General features: G+C 47.5%; 2 protein-coding genes across 5 annotated transcripts; both read left to right on the forward strand.

Annotated features, from left to right (window-relative positions):
- Nucleotides 1-1,423: 1,423 nt before the first annotated feature.
- Nucleotides 1,424-21,981, forward strand: LOC123051306 (pentatricopeptide repeat-containing protein At3g02330, mitochondrial). 4 transcript variants are annotated; one of them, XM_044474173.1, is made up of 7 exons: nt 1,424-4,481; nt 4,553-4,743; nt 19,321-19,835; nt 20,245-20,316; nt 20,432-20,507; nt 20,804-20,908; nt 21,260-21,981. In XM_044474173.1, the coding sequence occupies exon 1, from the start codon at nt 1,591-1,593 to the stop codon at nt 4,171-4,173; it is 2,583 nt and encodes an 860-aa protein (XP_044330108.1). In that variant the 5' UTR covers nt 1,424-1,590; the 3' UTR covers nt 4,174-4,481; nt 4,553-4,743; nt 19,321-19,835; nt 20,245-20,316; nt 20,432-20,507; nt 20,804-20,908; nt 21,260-21,981. The 4 variants fall into 4 exon arrangements, 3 of the variants coding, with proteins under 3 accessions (XP_044330108.1, XP_044330094.1, XP_044330100.1); XM_044474159.1 differs by lacking the exon at nt 20,804-20,908; XM_044474165.1 differs by lacking the exon at nt 20,804-20,908 and having other exon boundaries at nt 19,767-19,835.
- A 3,135-nt stretch (nt 21,982-25,116) lies between these two features.
- On the forward strand, nt 25,117-26,390 carry LOC123051326 (expansin-like A2). The gene is made up of 2 exons (XM_044474189.1): nt 25,117-25,458; nt 25,545-26,390. The coding sequence occupies exons 1-2, from the start codon at nt 25,305-25,307 to the stop codon at nt 26,237-26,239; spliced, it is 849 nt and encodes a 282-aa protein (XP_044330124.1). The 5' UTR covers nt 25,117-25,304; the 3' UTR covers nt 26,240-26,390.
- The last annotated feature ends 563 nt before the right edge of the window (nt 26,391-26,953 follow it).

Below are 26,953 nucleotides of genomic sequence, written 5' to 3' on the forward strand. Positions count from 1 at the left end.
CTCTCGGTGCATATACACCCTATATAAAAAAGAGTAGATACTATTAAAAGGTAATTTTTTAAATAGACTCACTTTCTGTTGTACTCATATTAAAAGTTTGGCCAAGAAATGACTTTCATGGCATCCTCCATGAAAAAAAAATCAACACTATACAAGTTACTATTCACACCTATTGTCCTTGAATATTTGTTCTTTTTTGCCGTGAAGTCGACGGGAGTTTTTTCTTCACGAAACCTTTTATAGAGTACTTCCTCCGTACGAAAAGGCTTGTCCCTCAAATTAATGTATCTAATACCAAGTTAGTGCTAAATACATCCATTTCAGAGACAAACTTGGGACAAACTTTTTTAGACAGACGGAGTACAACAGAAGGTCAAGTTTATTTTTTTAAAATAGGAACCTTTTGACAGTTTTTAATCTATTTTTTCATATCACATGTATATACAAGCAAAGGGTATTTTCCCATCCAGCCTTTTTTCCACTGGTTCCTTGTATAGAGAAATCTTCAAATCCTTGACTCCTTGTGACTTATCTGGAATATGGAAGGCAGGGCTTCCGGCCAAAATAAAAATCTTTTTGTGGCAAGTGGCTCATAACAGAATCACAAGTGGGAACCAGGTACATAAAAGGAAGGGCCCGAGCGATGGCAAATGCATTTGGTGTGGTGAATGGGAAGATCGTGATCACATCCTTTTTTGATGCATCATGACCCAATTCGTGTGGAGCGTTGTACGATTGGTGACGGGCTCCTCATGGAATCCGAGTGGGTTCTCGGAGTTTTATTGGTTGGTTTCATCCACCACCGAGAGGGATAGGCGGATTACATAGTTAGGTTTGGTGCAATTGCTTGGTCACTATGGACCACGAAAAAATAAAGCCTTGATAGAGGGACAGTTCATCAAGCATTCGGCTGATATACTATATAAATTGATGTCTTTCTTGCAGCTATGGAAGCTTCCGGCAAAGGCACAAGATAGAGGACGAGTGCAGGAACTCGTCTCAAGGGTGTGAGCAAGGTGCACCGAGATGCAACGGTCAACATAGGGGACATCACCGGCACGGTGCCGCCCCTTGCTACCTCGATAGCCTTTACTGTTTCGCCATAATATGGCTAGCGCTGCGCCACTATGTATCCGCCTACGGGTATGTATCGCTTCGTTCGTTCGTTTTGTGTTGCTGCTTGCTGGACATGTTAGTGTTGTATAAGGGCCTTAGTCTAAAGCGCCTTTGTTCTTAAAAAAAGGTATTTCCTGTACTTACTCTGATAAAATCCGAATATTTTCATGTTGCAGCATACACTCACATTTCCACTTAAAAAAAGCATATACTCACATTTTTTTTCATTTTCATACGCAAAATGTAGAACCTCGAGGTAAGATAAGAGCACGTGCTTAGATAAAAGAGCGTTCCGGGGAGGTTGAGCGGGAGCGGGTAAATCGGACAAGACCAGCCTCTTTCTCCGCGTTCGTGCTAATGGCGCAGCGCGGCAATGGCCGCTTCCACGGTTCCACCACTCCTCCACCCGACGCCTCCCTTCCAGCCATTAGCACATGAGCTCCACCTCTCGCACCGCGCTCTCCCCGAGTCCCGATGTCACGGGCGCCTCCCGCGTTGGCGGCTCCGGCCAACTCTACGTTCTCCCACCTCTTCCAGTTCTGCGCCCGCGGCGGCCGCGCTGCCCTCGACGCCGGGCGCGCCGCGCACGCGCGCATGCTAGTGTCCGGGTTCCTCCCGACATCCTTCGTCTCGAACTGCCTCCTGCAGATGTACGCCCGCTGCGCGGACGCCTCGTACGCTCGCAGGGTGTTCGACGCGATGCCCCACAGGGACACCGTGTCGTGGAACACCATGCTCACCGCGTATTCGCACTCCGGGGACATAGCGACCGCTGTATCACTGTTCGATGCAATGCCGAATCCGGATGTCGTGTCATGGAACACGCTGGTCTCAAGCTATTGCCAGCATGGCATGCATAGCGAGTCGGTGGCCCTGTTTCTGGAGATGGCTCGCTCTGGTGTTGCCTCCGACCGGACAACGTTTGCTGTCCTTCTGAAGTCGTGCGGTGCTCTGGATGACTTGGCACTCGGTGTTCAAATCCACGCGCTGGCGGTGAAGGCAGGATTGGATATTGATGTCCGGACTGGGAGTGCTCTCGTGGACATGTATGGCAAGTGCAGCAGTTTGGATAACGCATTGTTCTTCTTTTATGGAATGCCCGAGAGGAACTGGGTCTCGTGGGGCGCAGCCCTTGCTGGGTGCGTTCACAATGAGCAGTACACTCGTGGGTTGGAGCTGTTCATGGAGATGCAGAGGTCAGGGATGGGGGTGAGCCAGCCGGCTTATGCCAGTGTCTTTAGATCTTGCGCAGCAAAATCATGTCTGAGCACTGGTAAGCAGTTACATGCACATGCCATAAAGCATAACTTCAATACTGACCGTATTGTTGGGACAGCTATTGTGGATGTTTATGCTAAGGCTAATAGCTTGGTGGATGCTAAAAGGGCATTCTTTGGGTTGCCCAGCCATACAGTACAAACGTGCAATGCCATGATGGTTGGGCTTGTGCGCGCAGGGCTTGCAAATGAGGCCTTGGAACTGTTTCAGTTCATGACCAGGTCAGGCATTGGTTTTGATGCAGTCAGTTTATCGGGCGTCTTCAGTGCTTGTGCAGAGATTAAGGGGTATTTCAAAGGGCTACAAGTCCACTGCTTAGCAATGAAATCAGGTTTTGAGATGGACATCTGTGTCAGAAATGCAATTCTTGATCTGTATGGGAAGTGCAAAGCATTGGTAGAAGCGTACTTTATCTTCCAGGATATGGAGGAACGAGATTCAATCTCTTGGAATGCTATTATTGCTGCTCTTGAGCAAAATGGGCGCTATGAGGACACTGTAGTTCATTTTAATGAGATGCTGCGCTTTGGTATGGAACCTGATGATTTCACATATGGTAGTGTCCTTAAGGTTTGTGCAGCTTTACAATCTTTGGAGTTTGGTTTGATGGTTCATGACAAGGTTATCAAGTCAGGACTTGGTTCAGATGCTTTTGTAGCTAGCACTGTTGTTGACATGTACTGCAAATGTGGTATGATGACAGATGCTCAGAAACTCCATGACAGAATCGGGAAGCAAGAACTTGTTTCATGGAATGCCATCATGTCAGGATTTTCACTGAACAAACAGAGTGAGGATGCCCAGACAATGTTCTCACAGATGTTAGATATTGGACTTAAGCCTGATCATTTCACCTATGCTACAGTTCTTGACACTTGTGCTAACCTAGCTACCATTGAGATCGGGAAACAGATCCATGGTCAGATAATTAAACAAGAAATGCTGGTAGATGAATATATATCCAGCACCCTTATAGACATGTATGCCAAGTGTGGGTATATGCAAGACTCACTGCTAATGTTTGAGAAGGCACAGAAACGGGATTTTGTGTCATGGAATGCTATGATATGCGGCTATGCGCTGCATGGTCAAGGAGCAGAAGCACTCAAGATGTTTGATAGGATGCAAAGGGAGGATGTGGTTCCAAACCATGCAACTTTCGTTGCTGTGCTCCGCGCTTGCAGCCATGTTGGTCAGCTGGATGATGGATGTTGTTACTTCCATCAGATGACCACCCACTACAAACTGGAACCACAACTGGAGCACTTTGCTTGCATGGTAGATATACTAGGACGGTCAAAGGGACCGCAGGAAGCTCTGAATTTTATTGGCACCATGCCTTTTGAAGCGGATGCAGTCATCTGGAAGACTCTCCTAAGCGTTTGCAAGATCCATCGGGATGTTGAGGTGGCTGAACTTGCTGCTGGCAATGTTCTACTACTGGATCCTGAGGATTCTTCAGTTTACATTCTTCTGTCAAATGTATATGCAGAATCAGGGAAATGGGCTGATGTTTCAAGAACAAGAAGGTTAATGAAGCAGGGAAGGCTTAAGAAGGAACCTGGCTGTAGCTGGATTGAGGTGCAAAATGAGATGCATGGATTCCTTGTAGGAGATAATGTCCATCCGCGATCGAGGGAGCTGTATGACATGCTGCATGATTTGCTTGATGAGATGAAACTGTCTGGATATGACCCTGATTCAGCTTCTTTTGCTGAGGTTGACGAAGAGGGCAGTGCATCCGAGCAAGATGATTTACTTGGAATGGTTGGTGGCTAGTCAGTCCTGTATTGAGGTTCCAATCTACTATTTTATTACAAAGCTCTGAACTTAATCTCCCCTGCAGCTGAGACAGTGATACTGCAAAAGATGCTCAGGCAGGACTCTGAAACTGTTTTCCCTGGCATGTCGATGTACCGTAAAATGGTTTTGTTGATCTCATGAGTGTATGAAATTCACAAACATTGGAAGACAAACTGGTGCACATATTTTGCTATATAGATGACAGACTTGGCAATTGTGATTGTTTCCGCTATTTATTCTGGTACAGGCTTGTATAAAGGCACTTGGCCAACTGTAGCAGAAGAGTAAGTGCAAATGCAGCCCCGTCTTCCTTTCTGCACAATTATAATTTGCTGCTGCTGATGACATGTTTCAGCTTTCTGATTAGGTTGAGCGAGCTTATTTGTCATACAGTTTCTCTAAAGCAGAATCCGAGGATAGTATTTGATATGCTTGTACACCAGACGCTTTGACAAGAAGCTTGGGATTATAACAAGGGAAGTCAAACTTTCCAGAAGATGCAAAGGTCTTGCAAGCATTGTCCAGTGCTAAATGTACTGAAGAGAGGTAATTTTATCCGGTTTAGTGCGTCTGTATTTCCTATCATTGCTGAGTGTTCATACAAATTGAAGTACTACATTGGTTACTAAAACGAGTTTGGTTCTTGCTGTTCAGTATGGTATCATTGGTATTTCCGTTGTGTGGTAGTGCTGGACTGCCAGTAGCATATTATAGTGAACTCTTGCCGCAACCCTTCTGTCATATCCCAAATTTCATATTATATCATAGCTCATAGGTATTTCCATAGTAGTCTCCAAATTTCATATTATATTTGTTACATTCTAGCTTTCTAGGTACTCTTAGCACAAGATGTGCATGTTTACTCCAAAAGTAGACGTGTAAAACATGAAGTTACCAAAACCTTCATGGAGATGTCCCACCTTCCTGAGAGTTGTTTTACCATGAATGCTCTAATTGGGAATTTGCAGAAGTTACACGAGAAAAATATGACTAAATGAGTTGACACTCACAGTACCAATATAGAGTTTCATGGAGCGTAGAAGTTTCATCAATCTAAATGAAGTTAAACAGAGTAGCTTACATTCATATATTGGTTGTCAGATACATGCAAGCCCGCACCATGAAAACCAATCTGTTTGGCAGTTTGTAAAAGAAACTGAATAATAAGAATCCTATATACCTAAGAGATTCATCCCGACTATCCTATTTATCTCGACATGCAGCCTATGCACATCAGCAATCCGCCACGTCAGCATATCTTAATGTGCAGCGTTCCATTTGTATAAAGTAAAAGTGATTGCAAGAACTAATTGATTCTTATTGGTTCCAAACTATTTATACAAGGCAGTTACAATATTGTGAGAGGAAATCTAACCGCAAGAAGCGGTTGCTAGTGTGAGATAAAATGGCAACTGCAATTAGCGCAGTTGCTAATATGTGAGAGAGATTACAACTGCTAATGGCAGTTAAGGATTACTATGTCAGTTCCTAATCAACACCTGTTAATTAGTAATTTAGCACGTGATCTAGCCCTATTCCTAACACCCCCCTTGGACCGCACATCTTCTAGAAGTATCCATCATCTAGAGCTTGTTGTATATTTCATCATATAGAGCTTCTTGTATATTTTTCATCTAGCTTGAGAATCATTTGTACAATTTTAGAATGCCCCCCAAAAGCCCCGTGGGAAAAATATGAGTAATAGATACACCATTGAAAACTCCTTTAAAACCCAATGGGAAAAACATAAGGAGAAAACGATATGGTATAGTTTATATTGCCTCATTGAAAACCTTTTATGAGAAACCTGATGGAAAAACTCATAAAGGAAAAGAGCACAATATTTATTATCTGATGATAATTAATGGGTTATAGTTCTATGAGTTTTCTCCCCCTGAAATTTGCAAATCTTGAAAACGTCTCATACCAATTTCGTGAATACACTTCTGGAATGTTGAATTTCGTAAAGACTTTGTGAACAAATCTGCTAGATTGTCACATGATTTGGTTTGCAAAATATCAATTTCTCCATCTTTCTGTAATTCATGAGGAAAGAACACCTTGGGAGAAATGTGTTTTGTGATATTACTATTTATATAACCCATTTGCATTTGAGCAATGCAAGCTGCATTGTCTTCATAGATAATAGTTGGTGATCCTAATGAACCAACACCACATGAAGTTTGAATGTGGTTAATCATCCTGTGAAGCCATACACATTCTCATGATGCTTCAAATAATGCGATAATTTCAGAATGATTAGTGGAAGTTGCTACGAGAGTGTTTTGTTGACTTCCATGAAAAAGCAGTTCCACCATGTAAGAATACGAAACCTGTCTGTGACTTGACGTTGTGAGGATTAGATAGATAACCAGTGTCTGTATAACCTACCATAGTCATATCTTGTTTCTTCTGATAGAATAAGCCAAGATCTTTTGTGCCATGTAAATATCTAAGGATATTTTTCACCCCTGTCCAATGATGTTTTGTTGGAGCAGCACTATGTCTAGCTAGTAAATTTACCGCAAATGCAGTATCAGGCCTGGTGCAATTTGCAAGGTACATTAGCGCACAAGTGGTACTGAGATACGGGAACTCAGGTCCTAATATCTCTTCGTCATCATCCCGGGGTCTAAAAGGATCTTTATTCATATCAAGGGATCTGACAACCATGGGTGTTTTGGATGGATATGATTTATCCATATTGAATTTTCCAAAGCCTTTTGAGTATAAGCATGTTGGTGTACTAATATTCCTGAGGGAAGGTGCTCAAGCTGTAAGCCTAAGCAGAATCTGGTCTTTCCCAAATCCTTCATCTCAAATTCCGTCATTAGATGATTGCGTTCTTTGTCTATATCAGGTGTACTTCCAATGATATTAAGGTCATCAATGTACACAGAGATGGTACAAAATCCATGTGAGGACTTCTTTATAAATACACAAGGGCAATCATCATTATTTGAGTAACCTTTATGAATAAGGAACTCACTCAATCGGTTATACCACATTCTACCCATATAAGTACGCAGTCATTACGTCCATTAACTGCATAGAGAAATTCATTTGTACTGCCAAAGGTATTAAGTATCAAACGTTATTCCACTCATGACAGGAGAGTATGTATCATTGTCATCGATTTCGGGTCTCTGCGTGAACCCTTGTGCTACAAGTCTCGCTTTGTATCTCACCACCTCATTGTTTCCATTCCTTTTTTCGAACAAAAACCTATTTTGCTTCCACGGGGAAGACATTCTGAGGAGTAGGTATTACTGAGGAAAATACTTTTCTTTGTTGAGCAAGTGCAGTTCTGCCTCATTTGCTTCCTTCCATTTAGGCCAATCAGGGCGCTTGAGGCATTCCTTTACGGACTTTGGTTCTGGATCCAGTTGAAGGGTTTCAGCAATTTTAGAGGCGAAGTATATGTCGACAATTGTAGTCTCTCTGTTGTATGATTCTCATGAGTGTATATAGTTTATGGAAATTTCCTTTATACCTTCAGACTCTATGTGATTTCCCACAACAATAGAGTCATGGTGTTCCGATGTCCCAACAGTTATGTTTTTGGGGTTTTATCATTTATACCTTCAGACTCTATGCGCATTTGTGCTAGGTTCTAGATGTTGAGCATCTAGTTGGTGTTCTTCGACTTGGGGTTGAATTGCATTTACTGGTAGAGGATTTGATTTCCTATGTTTTCGCGGAGGCTTTTGAGAAGCTATATTCCGGTTAACCAGATTTCTCCCCCTCTTACTCTCATTTGGGGTTTGAGTGGTTTTACTTGGTAGCTCCACTCGTTCTGGTGCATTAACAGCGGGAATATGTGATTTAGTGTCACCTTTATGGCCAGTAAATGCATCTGGCAGGTTATTTGCAATGTGTTGCAAATCTATAATCCTCTGAACTTCAGTTTCAGATTCTTTAGTATGTGGATCTAAGGACTGAATGCCTGTTACATTCCTGACATTTTTTGTGCTTTGATTCTCCCCCTAATGCCGGGAAATTATCCTCATCAAAAATAGAATCAGCGTAACGGGCAGTAAACAGGTCCTGTAAGAGGCTCAAGATATTTTTATAATCAACGGAAAATTATAACCCACATAGATCCCTAGTATTCTGTGAAGGGCCCATGGATGTGCACTGCGGTGGTGATATCGGTACGTATGCTGCGCAACTGAATTTTTGCAGATGGGAAAAATTGGCTGAGTACCATGTACTGGTTGTAGTGGGGAGGTTGTGTGATATGCAGTTGGGCCGATTTGTATCTGATTTGTGGCGTGCAACACCGCATGTGCCCAACAAGATGTTGATAAATTACAATTCCGTAATAGTGGTCGAGCAATTAATTTTACTCTTTTGATGAGAGATTTAGCCAATCCATTTTGAGTATGAGCATAAGGCACATAATGCTCTAAATGAATGCCCATAGTCGTGCAATAGTCATTGAGTGCACGTGAAGAAAATTCAGCGGCATTATCCATTCGAATTGTTTTTATCCTATTTTCAGGATGATTTGCTCTAATTTAACAATTGAGCAATTAACTTGGCAAAGGCATGATTTTGTGTGGATAATAGACACACATGTGACCATTAGTAGATGCATCTATGACTACCATGAAATACCTAAAAGGTCCTGATAGTATATATCTCCTTCAATGCGTTCAAGGAAATTAAGTGACTCATTTTTTACTTTAAGATAAGATGGTTTTATAATTATTTTTTCAGTTGTACATGCGGTGCACACAAAATCTGATGATTTTGGGAATCTTTTAGTTGGAAGGCTGTGACCAATAGAATTGTCAATAATTTTTCTCATCATCCCTATGCCAGGATGACCAAGGAGATCATGCCAAGTCTTGAATTTATCAAGGTCTTTTTTGAGGAAACACAGAAGACTTTTGCGTTTCATTGTATTGAAAAGGAAGAGAGTTTGTTACAACCTCCTAAGAGGTAGGGTTACAGGCAAAATGAGAGATAAATCAATGGACGTCCCACGTTGGTGAGAGGATGTCACGCAATCCTCGTGCGCCCGCGGTCGCCCAAAGCGCAGCTTCGTCCTTGATCCTCACACTCAGGGTGTTTGCCGATGGGGTTGCTGCGTCAAAGACGCATTCGTTGCGATGCTTCCAGGTCATCCAAGGGATCAGCAGGGTCGCGGTGGAGAGGCCTTTTTGCATCGGTTTGGGCGTGGCCTGTCGTGCCGGGCGCCACCATTCGACCAGGGAGTCCTCGCCATCCGGCGCGTTGCATGTAAGACGCAACTAGGAAAGGATTTCGTGCCACAACAGCTTGGAGAAGGGGCATGCCAGGAGCATGTGATGAATCAATTCGGGCACTTGATCGCAAAGCGGGCAGCGGGCTGGGTGCGGCAGCCCACGGCGAGCAAGGCGGTCGGCTGTCCAGCAACGTCCCAGGTTAGTGAGCCAGTGAAAGAACTTCACGCGTGGGGGGCCCAGCTCTTCCATGCGGGGCAGTGGGTCGAGCCTTGGAAAGTGGCAAGGTAGGTAGACTGCGCTGTGTATGTTCCTGACGCGTTCCACGTCCATTGCAGGCGGTCTAGCTCGGAAGAGAGGGTGATGGACTCGATTGCACGCCAGGTTAGCAAGTACTGACTAATCTCTTGGATGCTAAGGATGCCCTGGATGTCTGAAGCCCATATGTGCGCTTGTAGGCCGTCCGCCACCGTTCTGTTTTTGCGGCGGTGTTTGGGGATGGTGGCGTACAGTTGGGGCGCGATCTCCGGGATGGAGCGCCCATTGAGCCAATGGTCCTCCCAGAACAGCGCGCGCTGGCCATTGCCAATGATCATGGTGGTGGATGCGAAGAAGGCGCGTTCCTCGCTAGTGAACTGCAGATCTAGACCAGTCCAAGCTCTGTTGTCATCGGTGCGGGCAAGCCAAAGCCATCTGGTGCGCAAGGCCAAGCCAGTGCGCTCCAGGTCATGTATGCCGAGACCACCAAGGCGGGTGGGGCGGCAAACTCGTCGCCAATTAACATGGCAGTTGCCACCGTGTGCTTCAGTGCGGCCAGTCCAAAGGAATCCTCGCTGAATTTTCTCCAGGAGCTTGATGATCTTCTTTGGGGGCGCGAGCACCAGGAGCTGGTGTATGGGGATCGTGCTTAGCACGGCTTTGACAAAGGCGAGGCGTCCGGCTTTGTTCATGAGGTGGGCTTTCCAGGTGGGCAGCTTCCCGACAGTTTTGTCGACGAGGGGTTGGAGTTGGGCGTCGAAGGGTGAGGGGGATTCCCAGGTAGGTGATGGGGAACTCTGCGAGCGGGCAACCTAGGGCTGCAACGACCAGGCCGATCTCGTCCTCGCAGTGGATCGCAGTGGCGGTGCTCTTCTGGAAATTGACCCATAGGCCTGACGCTCGGCCAAAGAGCTGCAGGATCTCACGGACAGCGAGCATGTCGCCAGCTGAGGGGTGGCAGAAGAGGATGACATCATCCGTGTACAGGGAGATGATCGGGATCGCGCGGCGAGGGTGTAGCTGTTGCAGGACGTTGAGCTCGGCAACACGGTGAAAGAGGCGTCCCAGCGTGTCGACGGCAAGCACGAAGAGCTGCGGCGAGACGGGATCGCCTTGGCGCAGCCCACAGCGGTGCCAGATCGCCGGTCCTGGAATCCCATTCAGGAGGATCTTGGTGCTCGCGGAGGACAGGAGTATAGTGATCCAGCCAGGGAAGCGATCGCTAAACCCGTAGCGGCGCAGAGTCTCGAAGAGGAACGACCATGACATGGAGTCGAAGGCCCGCGCAAGGTCGAGCTTCAGGAGGATGCGCGGGGCGCCCAGATGGTGAAGTAGCTGTGCCAATTGCCGCACCAGCGTGAAATTGTCGTGGAGGTTGCGTCCGGGGATGAATGCGTTCTGGATGGGGCTGACCAGGTCGTTCAACTTGGGCGCAAGGCGAAGGGACAACACCTTCGCAAAGATCTTGGCCACGAGGTGGATTAGGCTGATCGGCCTATAGTCGCCCAGGCTGGCCGCGTCGGCGCGCTTGGGGATCAGCGTAAGCAGCGCCTGGTTTAGGCAGCTGAATTCGCGTCCCCGAAGCACGTAGAGCTGCTGGAAGACGCAGACGAGGTCGTGTTTGACGACAGGCCAGCAGGAGCGCAGGAACTCTGCGGTGAAGCCATCCGGTCCGGGTGCCTTGCGCGCTGGCAAGCGCTTCACCGCTTGCCAAATCTCGTCTTCGGTGAAGAGAGCATCAAGGTCATCAAGGTTGGCAGGCTCGATGAGGTGCTGAAGGTCGAGGGCGCAATCACGGGTTCTATCAGTCCCAAGAAGGGAGTCGAAGTGCGCGAAGGTCGCCGCGGCCATGTCGTCGGGATCAGTCAGCACGGCGCCATCAACCATCAGGGTGTGAATCCGGTTCTTCTGCTTGCGGTAGGTGCATTGGCGATGGAAGGACGTGTTCGCATCGCCATCCTTGAGGGCCGCAATACGCACGCGCTGTCGAGCCAGGGTGCGTTCCAGCGAAGCGAGGCTGAGGTAGGAGAGCTTGATCTGCCTGCGGAGCCAGTCCTCGTGGGGCGTCAGCTGCTGGAGCTCCTGGGCAGAGTCGAAGCGTAGCAGCAGCTCGCGAGAGATCGCCAACTGGTCTCGGATGTTACCCACAATGTGTGCGCTCCAGCTCGTGAGTCTGCGCGCTATGGCCTGCATGCGCCGCACGATGCGGCGGAAGGGGTCGACGTCGTCAACCGAGTTCCAGGCGGCCGCAACTACGTCTTGGAAGCCGGCGATGCGTGCCCAATAGTCCTCGAAGCGGAAGCGCCGTTGCGCGGAGGGTAGGGGTGAGCAGTCAAGGTAGAGAGGGCTATGATCAGAGACGACCGAGGCCAAGCATCGGAGGTGGCATTCGCCGTGTTGCTCTTCCCAATCAGTAGTGCAGAGGACGCGATCGAGGTGAACCAAGGTCAGGGGGGTCTGCTCATTCGACCAGGTGTATCGTCGACCGTTGAGGTAGACTTCCTTGAGAGCAAGGTCGTCGATGACACGGTGGAAGCGCCCCATCATGTGTCGGTTGAGGTTCCCATTGTTCTTATCCTCGTCGCGATAGATAAGGTTGAAATCTCCGCATAGCATCCAAGGGCCATCACAGCTGGCGTGGACATCGCGGATTTCCTGGAGGAACGTGATCTTGTCGTGGTCATGTTGCGGACTGTAGACGATGGTGAGCCACCAAGGGATGGGCACGCCGGAGGGGCACGAAACCTGGGCGGAAAGCGTGTTCGTGGTGAACTCAGGGTTGGTGATGGTCACCTCGTGTCGCTTCCAAGCCAGCAAGATGCCGCCGCGGGTGCCGATCGCAGGCAGGCAGGTATAGTCATCAAAGTCCGAGCCCAGGGTCTCGAGGACAGTAGACAAGTAGATAAACTCCATCTTAGTTTCCTGGAGGCAGACGATAGACGCGTCCGTGGATACAATCAGCGAAGGGACGGCGGTACGCCTAGCACAAGCGTTTAAACCGCGCACGTTCCAAATGATGATTTTTGGGCCGTGATCCATAAAGAAATGATTGACGCGGGAGGAGCAGGCGCGTGGTTAAGCCTCGATCGGGCTGCCAGCGATCACAGTGGTGATAGGCGCTTTGGAAGGATCGGCAGGGAGCTCTCGTCCGACGAGCGCCGCGATGGCCGCAAGGACGGTGTTGGGGATCGGTGCGGCGAACACGGCATCATAAGCACGCATCGCTTCTGGTGTGATCGCCTGGTCGATTTCGATGATGCCCAATGTGCGCAGCATCTGAACCTGCGTGCGGCGTTGGGCGGCGCGGCGTTCTTGGCCTTGGCCGTGGAGGCAGAGCGCCCGTGCCGAGCTGGCGCGAAGTTAAGTGGCTGCCTGTGGCTGGCTGCTTGCGGCCGGGGGTGAAAAATTATTTTTTACGCAACATGTGGTATGGGTTTTATATAACTGTAATACAATCCAGATGAAAGTGAGGAGAATTTCTCAAGAATTGGTTTTTCAGACCCATTGCTTTTTGTTAAAAGCAAATATTTAGTATTATTCCCAGAGATTGTTGCCAGATGGAAATTATTTGATCGGATGTCTTTGAAACTTAGAAGGGTACGTGTAGATTCAGGATACAAGAGTGCATCCTCAATAAAAATGATAGTACCCATAGGTAGAATGAGTGTGGCTCGTCCTGAACCAATAATTGATGCATTGCGAGTTTGCGACCGGTGATGGTCATAATATTTCCTATTCTCTTAGTTAGAGTTTGGAAATATTTTGTTTCCCTTAGTATTGTGTTAGTGATACAACTGTCCAACGAACGTAGTTCTTCCATTGGATTGTCTTCCCATAAAGTCTATAAAGAGTGGAGAATATTTTAGGATGAAATTTTATTCATATTACTCACATATAATACATACAAAGTATTCATATTACAGTTACAAATATAAATACGACATTATGTCTGAATTACATAATATGATTGGTCCGTAGGACTTTATTCTACTTAGAGTTATATATATTAGAACATCCATCATTACAATATAAAATAGCTGATAATATCAAATAAGTGATGTGGAGATTATATTAGATCTTCATATGTGTCTTGGGTGTATTCCACCATCATGTTGCCGACATCAAGAAATTTTTCATCCTTCTGCCTTGTTTCCCGAGGAGCGCTTTGAGAAGTGCTAGTTTCAAGGTTCTCTTCTTGTTGTAAAGCGTTGAAGTGAGCTTCAACTTTTCCATGGACTTGTTTGCCTTTCCCGGTGAATTTGAGGTATAAATCCGCTAGATGCTTGGGAGTACGGCAATTGCTAGTACGATGGTTAGCACATCCACACCTTCGACAAATCTCGGAGTTGGTATTTTGTTCATCTTTCTTGAACTGACCTTTACCTTTAGATTGACCAAAGATTTTATGCTTGTTGTTCCTTTCCCACTTTCTGTTGAATTTCTTGAAATTCTTTTAGTTGCCCCCATACATTTTGGTAAACTAAGTGTTAGCGAGCCCCGCTGGGTGTGGCTGATGATTCTTCTTGAGAAGCTCATCATGTTTCTTGGCCTGAAGTAAAGTGTATATGAGCTCAGAATACTTTTTGTATTTTTGTTCACAGTACTACCGTTGTAGCACTCATCGAGGGGTGGAAAGTGCAGAAGGTCTTCTCAATAAGATCTGGTTTGGAAATTGCTTGATTGCAAAACCTTAGTTTAGAGTTAACCTTTTGAACTGCAGAGTTATAACTGCCATGGATTTGAAATCTTGGAGCCTTATGAGGGATCATTCTCTTTGGACTTCTCGCAGCATAACTGCTCTTTGTTGGTCATATCTCTCCTTGAGCGAGTTCCATAAAGCAAGTGGTCTTCCTCCATTAAATATTTTGTTTTTAAATTTCGATGGAGTTAACGCCTTATAAAACTTGATGCTGCATATTTGGCTGCTTGTGGTATTTCCTCAGTGCCTTCAGCAGGTGTGATAATTGTGGAACCAAGTTTACGACATTCTAATGTTACCTTGGTATCCATAGCCCATGATAAATAATTACTACCATCTAGCTTAAGTTCATGAAATTCTCTATTCATGACGCCAACCATTTCCTGCATGTTATGATCATGCATGAATTAGTTTTACTATGAGAGTAAAATATAAGTAACTATAAATTCTTTGGAGGAGCAAAGTTTTGAAGTATAGCTGATGCTTTTATACTTATATGTGCAGACCTCTTTTTTTTAATGTAGATGACACTTTGAATATAGTCGTCGTTACGGTGTAGATCTCACAACAATAGAGAACATAATCTGGCTTTTACCAGTAGATGTTCATATTTCTATTACCTTGTGTCACTATATTTTAGAAAATCACTTTGAAGATAATCATTTGTCAAATGACTAGATGTAGACCTCAGAGCAATAGTGGATAGTCTGCAATTTGATGCAGTAGATCACATTGTTAGTAAAATATTTGAGGTAGTCACATCAATTCGCAAGTTAGGGAGAGCACTCGAAGATAGTCATTTTGCCAAAACAAAAGAAAAAGGCAAAATGTAAATCTTTCAGCAATGAGAACAATCTGCAAAGTGCAGTAGATGCCTCACTTACCTTGTGATAGCACACTTTGAATTGTAAATAAAAATTGTTGTTCTTAAGAATTACATATTCTAAAAAGATGTTGAAGCAATCATATAGAATATGTTATACATAGTCTGAAACTTATTCTAGACAATACATGGTCTAAAAATATCAACTTACAATACTATACATGACTGAATATAATTTACAGATAAACAGAGGTTCTAAATACAATAAAATATCACTCTGAAATAAATAGACCGGTCTACTCTGCAACGTACGGATACCATGGGCTCATTCTGATGAAAAGCCACAACACCAACAACCTTTTATTTTTTTGGTTATTGGCCTGTAGGCCAGTTTGGGTGAGAGAGGTGCGAGTTGGATTGGCCCAACACTGACAGAAGGAGGGATAGGGAGGGCACGGGCGAGGGTTTCCCCTGGTTGCCACCACTCCCGGTCCCCTCTATGTTCGGCCGTGTGCCAAGCATTGCTGCTCGTCGGCCCTCCCTGCCTATGTCATGCCATCTTCAAGGGGGGGCGGGGCGGGCCCCGCGCTGCACCACAGCCTCCTCCACTGTTGCTCGCCTTGGGGGCGCCGGTGAGGTCGAGGGCGTCCAATGACCACGCGCCCCGGACGGCTACGCGTTGCTGCTCCCTGGTCGCGACGAAGCGGCGCAAGATCTGTCGGGCTTCTAGCGGTGGCGTAGGAGGTAGAGGCGGCGCTGAAGGAGGTAGTGTCGCCGGTGTTGGAGGTGGTGGCGTCGTCGACGAGCCCTCGTCTTCCACCTCCATGTCTTCAACCTTGATGGCCATGTTCAGGTAGGAGATGATGGTGTAGCCGCTGGTTTTCGTTGCTGCCGGCGTCGGGGACGAAAGAACCAGGACGGGCCCGTATCCAGGAGGGAGGAAGTGCTCTGACAGTTCGTCCGTTGGCGTCAGCGACGGCAGCCGTGGAGGCGGCTGTTGAGTGCCGGCACACTTTGGGCATGGTCCAAAACCGTGCTCCAGGCAGTACGGGGGCAGATGCGGTGGCGCAAGGTCGTAGTTGAAGTTCTCCTCTTCTCCCAGAAACTGTGCTGACGGACCTGCAAGCAGCCAATCCATCAGATGGATGGCAAAAGCAGATGGAGTTGCTGATACGACGTGGTCGATGGCGATGGCCAGAGACGAAGGCCTGGCATTGCACAATGCAGGTACGTCGTGGTTGACAGCCGCGGCCGGAGCGGAAGGACCAGCCTGCTGCACCCTTGGTTCATGCCCATGAAGGGGGTGGGTTGCCGTGCGTGCATACCCATGCACGGCGACGGTTCTGGCGAAGATGCGGCGACGAGAGCCACTGCTTGGACCAGGAGCATGATGGCGACGTGCAACATTACGGTGGCGCTGGATGCGAGGAATGTGACGACTTTCTTCTGGATGAAGCGGGCAAAAGCAAAAGCCAGTGACGACAGGTCCTTTCCTGCCATGGTTCTCACCTTTTTCCTCTCTTTCCCGTGATTGCTCTTTGGACAGAGCATTTACTGATAACGTGTAGAAAGTAAAAGTGATTGCTACAAGTAATTGATTCTCATTGATTCCAAACTATTTATACCCGAGCCGGTTACAATATTGTGAGAGGAAATCTAACCGCAAGAATCGGTTGCTAGAGTGTGAGACAAAATGACAATTGCAGTTGCTAATATGTGAGAGAGATTACAACTGCTAATGACAGTTAGGGATTACAATGTCAGTTCCTAATTAGCACCTGTTACGAATAGGGATTACTATGTCAGTTCCTAATTAGCACATGTTAATACCTGTTAGGAATAGGATTAGATCATGTGTTAAATTACTAATTACCATGTGCTAATTAGGAATGGACATTGTAATCCTTAACTTCCATTAGCAGTTGTAATCTCTCTCACATATTACCAACTTCTAATTGCAGCCATTTTGTCTCACACTTTAGCAACCACTGCTTTCGGTTAGAATTACTCTGACAAACTTGTAATTGTCTCTTGTATAAATAGTTTGGAGTCAATAAAGAATCACAAGAGTTCAATCATTCACTTTTACTTTTCACACGTTATCACACTATCTTTGCCGAGACTGACATCACGGGGAAGAAAGGAGAAAGGTAAGAATCATGTTAGGAAAGGACCTGCCGTCACTAGCTTTTGCTTTTGCCCCTTCATCTAGAAAGAAAGTCGTCGCTTTCTTCGCACCCAGCGCCACCGCAATGCTGCATGTCGCCGTCATGCTCCTGGTCCAAGCAGTGGCACTCGTCGCCAGAACCGTCGCCGTGCGTGGGTATGCACGCCACGGCAACCCACCCACTCCGTGGGCATGAACCAACGGTGCACCAGGTTGGTCCTTCTGCTCCGGTTGTGGCTGTCAACCACGACGTACTTGCACTGCACCATGCCGGGCCATTGGCTCCGGCTATCGCCGTCAACCACGTCATACCGGCAACTCCACCATCGTATTTTCCCATCCATCCGATGGATTGGCTGCTTGCAGGTCCGTCAGCACTGTTTCTGGGAGAAGAGGAGAATTTCAACTGCGACCTTGCACCGCTGCCTCTGTCCTCGTGAGCACGGTTTTAGACCATGCCGAAAGTGTGTGGGCGCTCCACCGCCGCCTCCACGGCTGCCGTCGCTGACGCCGACAGACGAACTGCCGGAGCACTTCCTCCTGGATACGGCCCCGTCCCGGATCTTCCGTTCCCGACGCTGGCAGCAGCGGAAACCGGTGGCTACACTGTCATCCCCGACTTGAAGATGGCCATCAAGGTTGAAGACGTCGAAGTGGAAGGCGAGGGCTCGTCGACGACGGCACCACCTCCATCACCGGCGACACCACCTCCTCCGGCGCCGCCTCTACCTCCCACGCCACCACCGGAAGCCCGCTAGATCTTGCGCCACCTCGGCACGGCCATGGAGCAGCACCGTGCAACCCTTCGGGGCACGTGGTCGCTGGACGCCCTCGGCCTCACCGGCGCCCTTGGGGCGAGCAGCAGCGGAGGAGGCCGTGGTGCAGCGTAGGGCCCACCCTGGCCCCTTTGAAGACGACACGACACCGGCAGGGGAGGGTTGGTGAGCGGCAGTGCATGGCACCCGGTCGAACAGAGAGGGGATCAGGAGTGGCAGCGAGAAGGGGAAACCCTCGCTCGTGCCCTTCTTCTGTCGGTGTTGGGCCAGCCCAACTCGCCCCTCCTCTCACCCGAACAGACATGTGGCCCGAATGGCCTAAAGGGCCTCAGCCCAGGTTACTTCGGCCTGCAGGTCAATAACCGAAAAAAAGGAGGCTGCTGGTGCTGTGGCGTTTCATCAGAAAAGAGCCCATATTACCCGTATATTGCAGAGTAGCCCGTTCTATTTATTTCAGAGGTGTTATTTTATTGTGTTTAGAACCTCTGGTTTGTCTTTAAATTATGTTCAGCTGTGTACTGTATTGTAAGTTCATATTTTAGACCATGTATTGTCTAGAATAAAGTTTCAGACTATGTATACATATTCTATATGATTGCTCAGCATCTTTTTAGAACATGTAATTCTTAAGTACAACAATATTATTATTTTACAATTCAAAGTTTGGGACCACAAGGTAATTGAGGCATCCTCTGCATTTTGCAGATTATCCTCATTGCTGAAAGATCTACATTTTGCCTTTTTATTTTCTTTTGGTAAAATGACTATCTTCGAGTGCTCTCCCAAACTTGCGAATCGATGTGACCACCTCAAATATTTTATTAGCAATCAAAAGGTAACAGTGTGATCTACTACATCAAATCGCCAACTATCCACTATTGCCGTGAGGTCTACATCTAGTCATTTGACAGATGACTACCTTCAAAGTGATTTTCTAAAATGTGATGTGACACAAGGTAATAGGAATATGAACATCTACTGGTAAAAGCCAGATTATGTTCCCTATTGCTGTGAGATCTACACCGTAATGGTGACTATCTTCAAAGTGTCATCTACATAAAATGAGATCTGCACATATAAGTATAAAGCATCAGCGATACTTCAAAAAACTTTGCTCCCCCGAAGCATTTGTTGTTACTTACATTTTACTCTCATAGTAAAACTAATTCTTGCATGATCATAACATGCAGGAAATGGCTGGCGTTATGAACAAAGAATTTCATGGGCTATGGATACCAAGATAGCATTAGAATGTCGTAAACTTGGTTCACAATTATCACACCTGATGAAGGCGCTGAGGAAATACCGCAAGCAGCCAAGACTTAATTTTGTTTTGTTCACAATTAGACCTTTCCACTTTATTGCCTTTGCTGCCAATTATTTTGCGTTATATTGACTGATGTGCCGTTCCCTTCCTCCGACTTTAGAACTATGATGTTTCTAATAGTATACAAGTTTGCAAATTGCTCCATTGAACAAGCTTTGTGTAATGGCAAGATGCCTACCAAGACTTAATTTTGTCTCGATCACAATTAGACCTTTCCACTTTACTGCCTTTGTTGCCAGTTATTTTGTGTTATATTGACTGATGTGCCGTTCCCTTCCTCTGACTTTAGAACTATGATGTTTCTAATAGTATACATGTTTGGAAATTGCTCCATTGAACAAGCTTAGGACACAAGTGCTCTTCCCAACAGGTTATTATGTAAGTGCCACAACTTCAATCCGTCGATTGTTATGCCTTTGCAAAGTTTATGATAGATATAGAAGCATCATAATTGAACATCTGCATATCTTAAATATTTTAGAATTTACCTGCTATTTCATGAATACGTTATTCATGCAGTACATATATGTGCTTCCTTTTCTCTATTAATAGTTTGACATATTGTTGTTAATTGCCCTAAGAGATCTTGGTTTTGCATTTGTATACATTTCTTCTTGTATGCTGCATCCTGCCCATATGGAGAAGGCATAATAAATTATTTTGCGCCCATCTATTTTGTGATCATTCATGTATGCGATATTGTTTTTCTTTGTTCCCTTCATCTACTAGCAAAATGCACGCTATTTTCCATTAGGCGACTTTTCTTACACTTATTTATTCTTTGCAGAGTGTGGCAATAGAAATCAATATATACACTCAGTTGTTTGCTTATCCAAGAAGAACCAGTTACGAAGCCGAGGTTAGCTTTGAATTTTAGTGATTTGTTTGTTGTCCGCACCATGTTCACACCCTATAATTTCTTGATCTACTATTGGTTTCACAACTAAATTTATGATTGGTTTGTATCCATGCAGAGGGAACACTTCCCAAGCACTTCAGATGCAATTAACACTGACGGTCAAGGATAGTTATCTGTCTGATATGACAAAGGTAACTCATCCATCATTTGTTAGTGAGACGCCATAACTAAATTGATGATTTTTTCCACTAATTTGTTGGAGATGCTCTGTGAAAATTTAGTGTTTAGCACAGTTGTTCCCATGCTTTGCGATACGTCATGTTTCACAGCCGAAACAAGATTCAGTTAGTTTGACTAAAAAAACATTTCACTTAGTTTTGTTATAATATTTCCATCAGATACATATGATTGCAGTTATTAAGTCCATTCCACATTTTTTGTCATACATAGTTGCAATTTAAAGATGGCCATTTTGCCATTAATGCAGGTTCAAATTAATCATGGAGGTTATTTGTATCGATTCCAAGTTCCTAACGGAACATAGCTCCCTTTCATAGACAACTTCTATAGATAATGTGTTACTTCAACATTGGTGAGGATGATTCTTCATATATGCAGTGCTAAGACAACTGAATATCATTGAAATATATTGCAACCCTTTCCAGTAACAACGCACAGGGTATCATCTAGTAGTAGATATCAGGCGCCTCATACTTATGCCGGGGTAGATATTTCAGTGATTGAAATTTAGTTGCATGCCTGCATTCAGTGTCTCAAACATCACTCTAGAGTCTAGATACTTAGTCTGCTATAATTACTACTAATCCTGATGTTTGACAAACAATCATGCACTTTGCCTTTCGAATGACTTGGCCTTCACTTGCCCTTCTCGCCGGTGTAGCTTACATGGCCCAGGGCCACATGTTTTCCACCTTTCTTTCAGGTTTCCCCCTTTTTGTGACAGAACTTCAAGATGGAGAGTAGCAGTGATTTTGAAGGTACTGCCGATGCAGGTAAAGTGGAGGAAAATGTTGATGCGTGTTGCGGACTATTGAAAAGCACCCGCCGAGCAATGATCAGTCAGGCGGTTACAACTAACAAGAAACGAGCAGGAAAGCTACAAGGACGCTCACTAACAGTGGCACATAAGCTCTGGCAAGGTCTACCAAGCTGAATGTTGATTCTGCTTTCCATTTGTGATCAGCTGAGGGAGGTAGGGGGCAAACAGGAGCAGTTCCTGGCTACAGGATCCACCAGATTTTCTTGTAGTACCAGTCTTGGTTCATGACGCAACCCTGCTTGCTAGTTAATGAAGTCCATTTGCTGCCAAAAAGGATAAAAAGAAACTGCTGCACAGAAAGCTCGCTAGATTCACTACTGAATCAACTGGAGAACGACCGTAATGCATGCTACTCCATCCGTCACATTTATTATGGAACTGAGGGAGTACCAATTACATGGTTTATGTTTTACTCCCTCCGTTCCTAAATATAAGTCTTTTTAGACATTTTAAATGGACTACAACAAACGGATGTATGTAGACATATTTTAAAACGTAGATTCACTCATTTTGTTCCGAATGTAGTCATTTGTAGGAATTTCTAGAAAGACTTATATTTGAGAACGGAGTAATATCACCCGCAAAAAAAAAAGAAAACGGAGTAATATATAGTTGAGAGCTCCCAGTAAAGCTTTGCTTGATCTGTCTCTGAAAGAGTTGATGCTTCACAGGGGTACCGCTTCCGAGAGCAGAGTACACTACGTGTCTCCGCACCTGTGTCGATGTCATCGGTGGCAGGGAGGGCAGGCTGCCTCCCTTGCAGACGAATGCAAGCAAGCGACCCACGGCCACGAAGTGGACATGCGAACCGCAGCGTCAACTGACCCGCCGCAGTCCACAGTGCCGCCAGCACAGGACGCCACGCTGCAGCGCATGCAGCAGGCCGATATGGGAGCCGAGGGAAAACGTGTCCTCCGCCGCCGTGCAAAGCTTGGAGCCCAAGGGAGAAGAAGGGAAACCTACTGCGTCCAGAGAAAAGAATGGGCAATGGAAAACTGGTGCCGGTGCCGGTGCCCGGTGGGCAGTGGCACCAAGTGATCAAGTTCGAGGGTAATCAACCTCCGCCAGGAAGCGGCAGGCCTCCACCCCCATGCATCCTCATTTGCAAAGTCAGAGCATGTTGAATGCACGGGAGATTCGGGATTCAGGTAGTGGCTTGGGCCTTAACTGCGCGTCGTGTCAACGGGCTTGTTTAAGGTTCGGTCGACTGACCAGGTCAGATCACACAGCCGGCCCGGGGCTCGTGGTACTGTCGCAAGTGCAAGTGCAACCACTGCCAGTCCAGAACCGGGCGCCGGTGGTGCCGCTGTGGTTGGAGGGAAGGCCGTTGGGATTCATCAGTGGCTGACGCGGGATTCCGCTGCCGTGTGCGCGATGTCGAGTCAGAACCGGAGGGATAAGTGCTAGCGCCGACCAAGTCAAGGTCAAATACTATTTATTGATATGTAGGTGCTGATAGTTATATTCTGACGGCCACAACCCACGGTGCTACTGCTACGCCACGTACTGCTTGCCGGCCGCGTTGCAATGCCAGTGCTGCGTCAAGAAGTTGTCTCGAGCAATCCCACTTCTCACCGGGTCAGTTGTCCTCAGATAGTTTACGCGCATCGGCATCTTATTGTGTGCTGTGCGCACAGGAAACAGTGAAACACAAGGTGCTGGTAGAAACTGCTTAAGCCGGTGACGTCTCAACGGAGAGACGAAACCAATTTAGCATTCGGGTGGGATATCAGAACTGTTAGAGTCGGGTCACTTTCGCGCCAATTTGTCTATTCTCGTTGAATCGGGGGACCCGTCGTCCAGAATCATGATAAGACATAAACCCATGGACCACGGCAATCATGATGGGATTAGCATGATTGGCTGGCATTAATGTGTCATCCATTTGACAAGACCGTAGGCGTAGGGCATGCAGTAGGAGGAGGGGCGCACGAAACCGCGAGCACCCATGCGAGTGCAACTCACCAGCGGTTTGCACCAGACAAAGAGAGTCGAGAGAATTTGTTCTCTCTCTCCGGACCAAAACCAGGCGTGTGAGCCGACCCTTGTTTGGTAAGCACATGCCTTTCGCGGCGTGGCCCTACCAAAGAACTATTGATTGAGCTGGGCCAGTCCATTCGTTGCGTACGTGCAAGGCACTGGTGGTTATCCGGAATGGCGATGGACGCGAGGCGCTTGACGTGTCCAGATCAGGACCGATGCGGACTAAATCAGTAAACAATCGGAGCACAATGGACCTGCCACGTAGGACGATTTGTGAAGGCCGCGTCCACACAAACGGGTGCCCGATGAGATGAGACGAGAGCAGCAGTGGGCGGTGGCGCCGTCCACGGCCGTGGTTCGCGATAAGCCCCAAGGAAACGCTTTAAATCGGTCGTGATCTCGTCCCCTATTCAGACCGTGCAAGCCTAGCCGCCACTTCGATCCTTATCCCCTGGAACCCAAATCCCACTCGTTTCCCTGTCACCTCTGTTAGAGCATGGTTAATAGTACAGTTAGCTAATGGCTATATAAAGTTAACATCATCTATAGTCAAGTTTATAGCCAGCAAGTACAATACAGTTAAATGTAAAGATGTGCTACTTTATTACTTTATGGCTCATTTTTTATTCTCAATAGTGGCTAGAAGCACGTGCTGTAGCTGGCTCTTATATACTCCCTCCATTTTTATTTACTCCGCATATTAGCTTTGGTCAAAGTCAAACTTTATAAACTTTGACAAAGTTTGTAGACAAAAATATTAACATATACAATAAGAAATCAACACCATTAGATTCATTATCAAATGTACTTCCACATAGTATAAAATTGTTATGGTAAATATTTGTATTTTTTTTTATAAACTTGGTCAAACTTTAGGAAGTTTGACTTCAGTCAACTCTAATATGCGAATTAAATAAAAACGGAGGAAGTACTATAGTCGGCTTTTCCTTTCTCTTCTCTTTCCTTCACTTCATGTCAGCAAAAAAATAATATTTTAACTCTTATAGCATGCTTATATTAATTTATTGTGCTTGCTCTTAAACGCCTCCTCCTTGATCGGCAAAGGAGTTAATTGTTTCCTCAGGAATTACTGCATTCCCTTTCGAGGTAACAGCAAGTGGAAACCCTCTCGAGGCAGTGTATATGAAAGTAAAGAAACACACGCGTGTGCACAAAACAGCATTCACACATGCCCTTACCTGGCCACGTGGCAGGCTGCCCGGCGATGGGACGTGGTTAGGCTGGTTGTAATGTGAGTATTATAGATAGTATCATGCATACCAATTAGTCAAATTTGATGATGTGTCATAGAATTAAATGAAGAAAGAGAGAATTGAGTATCATATTATGATACTGTATTATAATAAATATTAGGCTAGTATGTATCATGCATGATAATAAATAAAGTACTACATGATACTAATATATGATATCACACACTAGAAAGGTAGTATCATACACTAGTATTGTATGCATAATACTAGCATATGATATCCCCGTTACAACCAGCCTTACCGGAGTTTATCCTAGTACAACTTCGAGCAGTTCAAAGAACCACTCGCTGGCGCACCCAGGTTGCGGCACGCGTCTCCAGGGTCGGTGGCCACCCCAAACTTTTTGCCGCAGCACTTCACCCCCATCCCTGGATCCACCTCACGGCCACGTGGCCAGCGCGCTTTCCTTCCTCCCTACTGCTCCCAACCGCGTCGGCATTCTGCTGCTGTGTCCCAGGTACGAGACCGCGGCCGTCCGGTTTCGAGGCTGGCGGCACCCAGGGCCAGCGCCGTTAACTCGTAAACCGCAACCGGCCAACCAGCGTGCGCGCCGCGTCGGGTATAAAGCTTGGCTCCAGCCCAGCTGCTCGCAAGAATCCATCCTACTCCGTTCTGTCCTGTCCTGTTCAATCTTCTACTCCGAGTAACGCCCCCGTCTTCAAGCTCGATCGATGGTGTCCGTCTGCCCCATGGCGAGCGCTCGATCGCGTTTCATCCTCCTGCTCGTCTTCCTCGCCGCTGCCTCGTCCCCGGCCTCGGCGTGCGACCGGTGCGTGCGCCGGTCCACGGCGGCGTACCGCGCCTCCTCGCCCGCCCTCGACAATGGTGCGTTTCGCTTCCGTTTGTTACGTTTTGTTGTTCGTGGTTTGGTTGATTGATGACTGATTCAGTTTCGCTCTGCGTGCGTGCAGCCGGCTCCTGCGGGTACGGCTCCCTGGCGGCGACCTTCAACGGCGGGCTCCTCGCCGCCGCGAGCCCCGCGCTGTACAGGGGGGGCGTCGGCTGCGGCGCGTGCTACCAGGTCCGGTGCACGGACGCCGAGCTCTGCAGCGCCTCGGGCGCCACGGTGGTCGTGACGGACCAGGCGCGCGGCACGGCCACGAACCGCACCGACCTCGTGCTGGGCAGCGCGGCGTACGCGGCCATGGCCTTGGGCGGCGGGGGCACGGCCGCCGCGCGGCGGCTGAGGGAGCGCCGCGCCGTGAGCGTGGAGTACAAGCGGGTGCCCTGCGAGTACGCGCGCCGCCGCAACCTGTCGGTGCGCGTGGAGGAGCGCGCGCCGCCGGGCGGCCTGACGATCCGGTTCCTGTACCAGGGCGGGCAGACGGACATCGTGGCGGTGGACGTGGCGGCGGCCGGGTCGTCGAGCTGGCGGTCCATGACGCGGGAGCGCGGCGGGCCGGCGTGGAGCACGGGCCAGGCGCCCGCGGGGCCGCTGCAGCTCCGGATGGTGGTCACCGGCGGGTACGACGGGAAGTGGGTGTGGGCCGAAGGGGAGGTCCTCCCGCGGCGGTGGGCCGCCGGCCGGGTGTACGACACCGGGGTGCAGATCGCCGACGTCGCGCTGGAGGGGTGCTCCCCCTGCGACGCCCGAGAGTGGAAGTGACGCCGCGATACACGAATCAACCTTGTACAGTAGAGTCTTTTGCTTTTTGATCTTACTACTCGTGCTAATCCCCTCCCTCCTTTCTTCTTGGATAACGATTAACGAAGCGGAATGAATCGGGTGGAAGAGTCAGACGTGCGGGTGATTGCAACTGGGTCCGGTCCGGCCTTGCTGATTGATTGCTCTCCACTTGGACTTGGTGGTGGCGGGCAGCTAGCTGAGCTGAGCCTGCGGGAGCAGAGGGGGAGTAGTGTGCACGATGTGCGGCGCGTCTTCGGTCACCGGTGCGTGCCAACTTGCGATAGTGTGTGCACTGCACGACGACGGCCCTGGTCGTCAACGGCGGGTGCCGTGCTCCGCCTTTCGCGCGTGCAGGTTGCATTTCTGTACTGGGCAATGGTGACGGGACGGCCCCAAAGCTAGGCGCGTTTCGTGTGATTCCCGGCGTGATCCCTTGCCGTCGTAGGTTGGTTGGGCGATCTGCATGCTGCGCACTGCTCCAATATGCTCGTCGTTCCGGTAACTGGCATGAGGCAGGGGTAGAGTGATAGGAGCTGTTGTGTCCATTGGTCGGACAAGGTGACCCAAGTGATTTATTTTTGAAACCGCCGCAAAAGATTTGGTTCAGCTATTAATTAAGCAACAGGATTGTCCTGTTAATTAACAGAAAGCACGGTGAACACCATCACAAAACCGTTAAACGGCATTACACAT

This window comes from Triticum aestivum, chromosome 1A, assembly GCF_018294505.1.
Source record: "Triticum aestivum cultivar Chinese Spring chromosome 1A, IWGSC CS RefSeq v2.1, whole genome shotgun sequence".
Classification (NCBI taxonomy): domain Eukaryota; kingdom Viridiplantae; phylum Streptophyta; class Magnoliopsida; order Poales; family Poaceae; genus Triticum; species Triticum aestivum.

What these genes read in the sequence shown, in the direction of transcription:
- LOC123051326 (XM_044474189.1), top strand. Translation starts at nt 25,305, where the DNA reads ATGGTGTCCGTCTGCCCCATGGCGAGCGCTCGATCGCGTTTCATCCTC. An exon ending in CTCGCCCGCCCTCGACAATG is followed by an intron (nt 25,459 to 25,544) that starts GTGCGTTTCGCT and finishes GCGTGCGTGCAG; the next exon opens with CCGGCTCCTGCGGGTACGGC.
- LOC123051306 (XM_044474173.1), top strand. Translation starts at nt 1,591, where the DNA reads ATGTCACGGGCGCCTCCCGCGTTGGCGGCTCCGGCCAACTCTACGTTC.